Source organism: Marmota monax, unplaced genomic scaffold, assembly GCF_021218885.2.
Source record: "Marmota monax isolate L192 unplaced genomic scaffold, Marmota_monax_Labrador192_F-V1.1 WCK01_AAM20220418_F8-fsc00020, whole genome shotgun sequence".
NCBI lineage: Eukaryota > Metazoa > Chordata > Mammalia > Rodentia > Sciuridae > Marmota > Marmota monax.
The window spans coordinates 15,594,917-15,604,729 of record NW_026692912.1 but is presented as its reverse complement, the minus strand read 5'-3'; the positions used below and the strand labels follow the sequence as shown (position 1 = coordinate 15,604,729).

The window sequence follows — 9,813 nt, the reverse complement described above, 5'->3', positions numbered from 1 at the left end:
CTAGTACTCACTAACTATGTGATGACTATAGGCAAGTATTCCCTTTCTGAACTTCAGTTTTCTCATACATAAACAGAGAAAATTGTAGTATCTCTATCAACTAGGGTAAGTTTAAAGGTAGTGACACATGTCAAGGGTCTACATGTAGTCTACAGTAGGTATTCAATATTAGTCTGAGGTTGCAGAAAGAGGAGCACAATTTATCAAATTATCTTAGAATAGGGGTCCTTTTTTAATTAAAAAAGTCTGTGAGTAGAAATATTCTCCAGTGTACTTATTCAATAATACTATAGAGGCAAGAATTATAGTAGATCCCTATTATGAAATACTGTACTGCAAGGAAAGAATGAATTCTGTATGTACAAACACAGATGGCCATTATTTCTGGGTTAAAAACAAACTTCAGAATATGAAAGAGTTCCCCTCCCTCCTTTTAAAAAATTATTTATGTACAGAGAAAGATCTGGAAGGATATATACCCGATTTTAAAGGGGGGGTAAAACTAGAAAATTGTAAGAAGTCTTGCTTTTAATTTTTTCCCCCATTGTTGACGGACCTTTTTGTATTTATATGTAGTGCTGAAAATCAAACCCAGTGCCTCACACATTCAAGGAAAGCACTCTACCACTGAGCCACAACCCCAGCCCTTATTTTTAATTCTTTATATTGTTTCTTTTATAATTTCACACACACACACATACACGAAGGAAAAAAGTGGGGAAAAGCTCTTTGGCCTGTTGTGGGGGGTTGTTTTGATTTGATGGAACTTTAAAAGTTGATGAACTGAACAGAGGAGGTGGTTAATTCTTCTGCCAAATGTGAAAATTTCCAGTGCAGCTTTTACCTTAGAGAGGGAGAATGCAGGAGGGTGGGGGGAAAGACTGCTCAAGCATCCTTGTAACTCAGCACATCCTAGCAGGTAGTCTCATTCCTGCCACCACTGCAACCCTGACACACAGAACAACAGAGAAACTTTGATAAATGTCAACCGAAATGGAGCAATCAGCTGAAAGCCATTTGCTGAGCTATCTGACTGCCCTGGGCTTGAGACTTTCCTTTATTCATTTATCATGATATACGGCTTTGGCCAACATACACACAGGAGAGAAATTGTTGACATGTGGAACCCAAGTACAGAAAATCTTTCATTCTTTCCTCCCTGGTCTGTTCACCAAATAAGTTTTTGTTTATTTAAAGACTACAGAGGATTTGGCTGTTAAGAACCAAATGCCTTTGGAGTGGAGTTACAACATAATTTATCATTTCCTCTGTTTATTAAAAAATCCTGCATCTTTGAAAAGCACATTTGCAGTGAGTTGGGGATTTCGGCCACTCATGAAAGACTGTTGCAAAGCCCCTGTGGCTGTCCCCCAAAGGGGCTCCTTTGCTCTCTTCCTGTTCTTCAATTTATCCTGTGCTAGCCACCAAGGGGTGGTGAAGGAGATGTGAGGACAGGTAAACCCGGCAGGAGATTATGTTAGTTCCTTTCATCTTGGACCTAATCCTGACCTTAAATCCTCACTGGCTATTTCATAGCAGTTCCCACCAGGATAAGCAGAGGAAACAGCATAACTTTCTTACCTATAGCAGAGGACCGAGTCTGGAGGAGTCAACTAGTAGAGAGAAGCAAGATGTTGCATCAAAGGAACTCAGCCAGGGTCTGCTGCTGTCCAAGTAGCTCCAATCCCAAGGCAGATGCCTGGCTGAACTAGAACTCCAGCCAAGACACTATAAATAGCAACTTAGCTTGGTGTACTAGCTACCACTAGAACGTGGGTCACATCTTGCACATTTTTTTATTCCTGGCACAAAGGACAGTATCTGATAAACAACCAATGCTCACTAAATGCTTGCACAGGCCTCAGGATGCTGTGGCATCCTCCAGGTGACTGAACACTAGGAGATATGAGAGGGTGGCTTGCCCAGAGAGGCCATGGGAGCTCGGTGTAATACCCCCGCTCCCACAGCTGCCTCTGTGCACCTCTTCATCTGGCTGCTCACCTATGTCCTTCACAATAAACCAGTAAACTCATTTCCCTTAGTTCTATATGCCATCCCAGCCAATTACCTGAATCATGGTCAAGGAGGGGGCTGGAAAACCAGTTTGTAGCCCCTGATTTGTGACTGGCATTGAAGTGGGGGCAGTTTTGTGGGGTTGAGCCCTTAACCTGTGGGATGTGATACTGTCTCCAGGTAGATAGGGTCAGAACTGAAGTTCAGTGTAAGACATACGGTTGGTGGCCACTGGAGAACTGCCTGCGTGTTGGGGGAGACCTCACACATCTTTGTCACAGAAGTGATCCACACTTGAGTGTGAGAGAGTAGGAAAAAGCAGTGTTTTCCACTCATTAGTGAGCAGAGCAGGCTTTAGAATCAGGCCTCAATTTGAACCCCAGCTCTGCCACTTGTTAGCTATGTAAATCTGGGCAAGAAACTTTACCTTTGTAAAATGAGACTGACCATAAATAATAAAAATCCTCTACCACCTTCCAGCTCTGTTACTTGAGGAGGATCAGTTGCCTAATATTGTCAAATCTTAGTTTGCTATTTTGTGGGGGAGATTGAACATTGGAGATTGAACCCAGGGATAGGTTACCACTGAGCTATATCCTCAGACATTTAAAATTTTTATTTTGAAACAGGATCTTGCTTAGTTGCAGAGGCTGGCCTCAAACTTGCTGCCTTCCTGCCTCAGCCTTCCCAGTAGCTGGGATCACAGGCATATGCCACACAGGCCAGCTCCAGTTTTCTTATTTAAAAGGAGGTAATATACACCTGTTAAGTTTACTATGCATTATAACTATAAAGCTTTAGCTGACTCTAGCTCACAGTGGCTATATTGTGAATGGATGAAAGAAAAAAATAATTGGGGATAGGGATTAACTTAACTTGGCACTCAAAGATGGGCCAAAATAAACCACATGTCTATCAACAACAGGCAGTAGGCCCTGGGGGTGGAGAAGGTATCTAATTACAGTAAAAGTTGAGATTAAGGACAAGAGTAGAAAAAGACAAAAGGACTGTTACATCACAGAAGAAACCAGCATTTATTAGGTAGCTACTATGTGCAATTTATTCACAATGCGAAAATACGAATGCCTTCTATATTCCGGGTATTATGCCAAGTCATAGACTAACTGGTAAAATAATAATAATCATAGTTTGGGTACAAATAAAAGCATTAGATTGAACTGAGAGCCAACAGTGGGGGTTTTAGGTTAGGGGGTAAAGGAAGGATTCCCAGATGACATGATAAGAAAAGTAAACAGGCCTGGCCTGTTGGTGAGGAGTAGAAAAATGATCCAGGCAGAGAATGGAGCATGCATGAAGTTGATCCACAGGCAAAAGCTGTTCTTGGTTGCTTTAAATACAGGTACTTAGAGATCATCCACCCCAACCAACTATGTCCTTTCTTTTGTAGCTGTTATTCTTTCCGATTTTTTAAAATTTTTTCATTTGGTAGAAATGGGCCTCTAGCAAAGGGGTTCAGTCAGAGCAGAAGGCCCACATCAGTCTGAACAGAGTTTAAAATTAGGAACAGGGCTTGATTTACTGTTTGAAAAAGGAGGCTCCTGAGATGAGGAGCAGGCAGTTCAAAGCCTGCTAATGATCCCCATCCCTTGGAGACATCGTGGTCAAGGCAAATGCCCAAGTAAAGACACTCTGCCAGCAGTAGATGTTCTCTGAGGGCTAACCAGGCCAGAAGGCTCAGAGTAGAATGGGGTGAGCAGGGGGAAGGAGGAAGAGAATGAGCAGATCTGAGTATCCCACTGGAAGGCAGAGCCTTCCCTGCACTGACAGCACAGTGACAGACTTCCACGTGGATGGAAATGGGGGTGGGAGGTGCCAATTTGCCCCCATGGGATCCACCAGAAACTGGCTGGTGTGTGGTTGGGCTCTGACAGACTTTCATCCAAGGAGTTCTTTGGTCTTCACTGCCAGATGCCTGTCTAGCTCTGCAACTGTGTCATCGGCCATTTGGCTGATCTGCAAGAACACAAAATGAGATAGCTTTTTAACCAAGGCTGCAGAAAGATAGGGGACAAACATTCCAGAAATATGAAAAGGTTATCTAGGAAAAATTACAGTGATAAAAGTTCACATTAACTGAGTACCAGCCAGCTGTACTAATAACTTCAAATATACATTCTTGTCGATTCCCAACAGTAATCCTGTGAGTCAGATACTATCATTATCCCCATTTTACAAATAAGGAAACTGAAGCAGTTGGATCACTACTTACAGGGTAAAGAGCTAGAAAGCTGCAATGCCAAAATCTAAACCAAGGTAGTCTGACTCCACAGCCTACATTCTTAACTATTATATGAAACAAAGAAGCCAGACTGTCTCTTAATGGGCCTCTAGAATTCTTACACCTCAGCTAGTCTACCAGTTTAGAATGTTTTCAGATGAACTGATAAAAAGAATATTAAGATCCCAAGAGTTAAGCAGAAAAAAAAAATGCCTTCAAAAAAGATGAAGTACATCTGGTTAACAAACATGGAAAATTCAATAGACACTGAGGAAATGCAAATTAAAACAAGATACAGTTTGGCTATCATAGTTAGCAAAATTTGATGTGTTTTTTAATTACAATATTCAATGGATAAGCTCATAGATCACTGATAGGAATTTAAATGATGCGAATGTTCCTATCATTTAATCCCTGAATTCTCAACTGGGAAATTATCATATGAACAGGATCTGAAAAATTTTTAAGCTCTAAACACATAGATATTTATCCTGATTTTATTTTTAATAATGAAAAATCAGAAAACCCAAAGTTATGGAATGGAGAAGTAGCTGAATATATACAGTCATTAAAAATGGGTGAGACTGTGTCTGGGGCTGTAGCTCAGTGGCAGAGCACTTGCCTACCATGCATGAGGCACTAGGTTCGATCCTGAGCACCACATAAAAACAAATAAAATAAAGGCATTCTGCCACCTACAACTACAAAAAATAAAACTTTAAAAAAAAAAAAAAACCTAAAAATAATTTTTAAAAATTGGGTGAGACCATCTACTTTTCATGGAGAGAATGCACACAGGTAAACTTCCAGTTTGAATGTTTTATAACAAGTATGGGTACATTTGTAATGAGAACAAAAATGTCTGTTTCAATAATTCAAATAGAGACATACTCATGTTATCCTTCACTTAAAGCAAAATCAAGATTCAAAATTCTCTGTGTATATGTTTTATATATATGTATATTTTATATATATATTTATATGTATATATATATGTTTTTTATATAGGTCTATGTGTATATATGTCTATGTACATATGAATATATATTAGAATTATAAATATACATATATATTTTATATATCAGAAATAATCTATAAAATATGTAAACAAAAAAAGGCCTAGCCAGGCATGGTGGCACACACCTGTAATTCCCACAGCTTGGGAGGCTGAGACAGGAGGATTGTGAGTTCAAAGCCAGCCTCAGCAACGGTGAGGCACTAAGCAACTCGGGAGACCCTGTCTCTAAATAAAATACAAAATAGGGCTGGGGCTGGGGCTCAATGGGTGAATGCTCCTGAGTTCAATTCCTGGTACCAAAAGAAAAAAGGAAAAAAAATGGCATATTTTTTAAAAGAAGAAGGAAACTTACCAAAATATTAACAGTGGTTATCTTTTAGTGATAGGAAGATAGAAATATATTATTCATGTCTCTTATCAGTCACATCCCACCTAGCACATCTCAAGTTCTCAGAAAGCATTTAGTAAGTGAATAATTATTAAAGTTTTCTATGCTTTTTCTATGTTTTCCAAATTTTTTGCATTAAGCATATATATATGCCTCTAAGAATAAAAAAAAAAAAGCCAGTATGATTTACTAGGTACTAAAGCCTCCCCCTCTGTCTATATGGGACTGAAGGGAAGAAGCTTAGGTGGGAAGCTTTGAGGTAGCAGCATAGTGCCCAGGATCTGTGTGCTAAGCTGTTTGACATTTTGATGTGTGAACCCCAAGCTTTGGTCAGGAATTGGAAACTAAATGCGCTAGAAAGAGTAGAAACTAAAAAAGACTTGCAACTGGTCCCATGTAGGGAGGCAGCCATCTCTCACCATAGCAACAGCTGTACATTTTTAAGCTGGAAAAGTAAAGCTCCTGAGGTTGCCAGACACTTTTCTAGACTGAATTTAGAATGGCAGTTTGGTCTCTCCTCACTAAGCCAGTCAAAACCCCTTGAAATGTTTCTGGCCTCTGCAACTGCTTTGCATGAGGTGGAGCACACTGCCCAGCAGGACTCCAGCCATAAGCCTCCTCTACAGAAATGGCACTGAGTACAGTTTGGCATAGGGATGGGGAAAAAAAGAAGACACAGCACCCAGGGTAACAATATGACGACATGGAGAGACAATGTGCAAGTCATTTTCCCACTCTGAGCCTCAGTTTCCTATCTATCAAATGAGGATGCCAGTCCCTTCCTCAGAGAGTGGTTGTGAAGGTTAAACAAAATCATGAACATATGAGCACATTTAAAACTGGGTATTTTCTGTGCAAATAGTTGTTACTGTGATTTTTACTATCATTTCCTAACTTCTTTTCAAATTAATCAATCAATGGAAATATTTACTAACTTTTTACCATATTATAAGTACAAAGTGTCCTTGGGAACAGTCTACCTGCAGGTTCATCTTTTCCATCTCTATCTGACTTCTTAAAATACTGGTAATCAACACCAACATACCAAGAACAGCTTCCACTTACTGAATGTTCACTACATGCCAGATACTACATGTTCACTAGGCTACATTTTCACACACTTTGTTGCACAGAATCCTCACAACATAGGGGATACAATTAAGTCTTTTTAACATATTATGAAGACTTTTTCACCAGCCTGTTGCATAATTGTTCCTACTGTGCCAAAGTTTTTCATCCTCTGTTCCTTCAATTAATGCAATCATCTCACACAACCCCTGTACAGACTGGACAGGCATTATCCCTATTTTACAGAGGATTAAGCAAGGCATAGAACATTAACTTCTCTGCCCCAAAATCACATAAAAAGTCAGTAGTGTGGCCAGGCTAGGAACTCACCCACCCATAATGGTCAGTATGATGCTCCTGCTCCCACTGAGGGGTCTAAGTACCTGGCCTAAGTCCTTCCTCATTCCAGCCTGGCTATGATAGGGTCATTAAAAGTTATCAATCCTAGTACCCTTAAAGTCCCAAGGTTGGGAGAGGAATGACATGGGACAAACATAGTAAAAATTACCAAGGACAAGCAACCATGAGTCACTTCTAAATATGCTGTATCATTCATTTGGTCTTTATGTCAATCTTTTCAGATGAGCAGATGCTCAGAAAAGTGAAGCCACATTCATGGCACAGAAGTAAAGGAGCTAGGATTTGAATTCTTAATTCTATTTGAATATCTTAATTCTAAAGCAAAAGCCCTTTCATTATCATATGACTTGTAAAGATTATGATATTATCACCAACATCATTGTCTTGAGAATTACTTTTGCACTTAACAAGTTCAGGGAAATAAAAGGCAGGAACAGAGATATGGAAAGAACACAGCACACAGCTCTGGGACAGGCTTGCATACAAGTCATCCTTCTTGAGGCCTGGCTTGGGACCCCCACTGCTCACCAGTCTGGCCTCCCTGCCTGCAGCCCAGTCTGCCAAGAGCCCTCCCCTCCTTCATCCTCACCAGCACGGGGCTTCACTCATTTCAGAGCAGGCTGTTTCTCAGAGAAAGGCAGCAGTGAAAGGATATTGGCTAGAGTCACTGGTGGTTTCTGCCAAGTACTTTAATGTTCAACAGACCCATTTATAGCAAACTGAAGTGAAGGTGAAACAGCAGGCAGGCAGATGTCAGTGTCCTGAGCAGAAAGACCGTGGTCCTTCTTCAGCAGAGCTGGCCAGGGCTGGGGAAGTATGGAGGGGCTGGGGGAGTTTGGGGGTCAGATGCGATGGCTGAGACAGAAACTACAACTGAATCATCGTTTGATTCTAACATAACAAAGATGAAAGAAACAGTGTTTTTATAAAGTTAAAAAAAAATGACCTCAAAAGAATTTTGGAAAAAACTTTAAAAAGAAAACCTCACAGGGGCTGGCTGGGGATGTGGCTCAAGCGGTAACGCACTCGCCTGGCATGTACGGGATGCTGGGTTCCATCCTCAGCACCACATACAAATAAATAAAGATGTTGTGTCCACCAAAAAAAATCTGAAAAATATTAAAAAAAAACTCACAAAAAATGAAATAAAAATTGTCCATAATTCTATCATCTGATATATATAAGCTGCCAACTGTTCTATGTATATGTGACTTTTCTTTATAAAAATGGCATCATGTTATATAACTTAAAGTATATTCTAAAAAAATTTCCTGTCTATAAAAATATTTTTACTGTTTTTCTATGCAGATTTCAATGAGTAGCTATAAAACAATTATTTTCCCACTGTCAGAAATTTAGACAGCTATTATACATAATACATCGAAGAACATCCCTTTAGATAAAAAATTCGCAACAATTTAATTCGGATAAATTCCCAAATTACTAACTGAATTAGAAATGTATGGGTTTTGGTATATGGTGCCATATTATCCTCTAGAAAGGCTATATGAATTTATATTAAAAAAACAATCTTCTCTATATAGTGTAGGAGTAAAAACAATAGTTTCAAGACATCAATATTTTAAGCTCACATTAAAACTTCTAGGTTTGAGTTAGAAAAGGCAAAATTTTAGCACACATATTTTTTAAATCTTAAGTGATTTAGACAGTATATACTAAGAACTTTAAAAATATGTATTTCCTCTACATAGTACTTCCACACTTGGGACATTCTATCCTAAGGAATTATAAAGACTTATAATGATATGCACTGCAATCTTAAAAAAAAAAATTAAAACAAACTAAATGTCCAAAAAGAGGGCTTCAAAAAGTGAATCATGGGTAAAACCTCAAGACAAACTAGCAGGAATTAGAAATGGCCATTTATAATGACAAGGAAATGTTAATGTCTTTAATGCCAAATGGAAAATGAAAAGCTGGATGTAAAATTGTATATACACTATACGTACTCATCATGTTTACAATTACATAGTGTTAAAAACAAACAAACAAAAGGAACAGAAGAATTATTCCAAAATATTAAGAGGAGCCACTTGTGCAATGTGGGCTTGTGATATGCATTTTCCCCCATTTTTGAAAATAGTCTTCTGTACTCTATATTTTCTATAATGAGCAGACATTACTTTGATAATCAGGAATAAAAAAAGTAAACACATAAGTTTTTTAAAACTGTTTATGAAGCAACAATCCACTGCATCCTTGCTTATATGAAACAATAACAAAAAAACCCACACTAAAAACTCAAATTTTGGTGACTTCTGACACGGAAAAAGAACAAAATGAAGCATACACAAGGCTGTCTCCTGAATATTTTCTCCCATCCTTTAATTACGTAATAGCAAGTGAAGTTACCACCAATAACGGTCAGAGCCAACATTAACATGACAGCATCTGTAAGCGGAGTGTGGTGGTGCACAGCTGTGATATCTCAGTGACTTGGGAAACTGAAGCAAGAGGATCAAAAGTTTGAGGTCAGCCTCAGCAACTTAGCTAGGCCCTGCCTCAAAGTGAAAAAAGAGGTGGGGATGTAGCCTGGTGACAGTTCCTCCCTGAGTTCAATCCCCAATACCACACACACACACACACACACACACACACGCAAAGGATATCTTTATTAAAGATTTTTACAATGGAAAAATGATAAATTTTATAGATCACTGGTATTTTATAGATCACATATACGCTTACAGAAATAGCCTGAAGAAC

The 9,813-nt window shown here is 39.0% G+C and overlaps 1 protein-coding gene across 16 annotated transcripts in view; it reads right to left on the bottom strand.

Annotated features, from left to right (window-relative positions):
* Nucleotides 1-3,028: 3,028 nt before the first annotated feature.
* Mrrf (mitochondrial ribosome recycling factor) overlaps nt 3,029-9,813 on the bottom strand; it is a 51,123-nt gene continuing 44,338 nt past the window's right edge. For all 16 annotated transcript variants that reach the window (XM_046451342.2, XM_046451343.2, XM_058581694.1 and 13 more), the window contains one exon: nt 3,029-3,987. In XM_046451342.2, the coding sequence (XP_046307298.1) occupies nt 3,910-3,987 (78 nt within the window). In that variant the 3' untranslated portion in view covers nt 3,029-3,909. The remainder of the gene's footprint in view (nt 3,988-9,813) is intronic.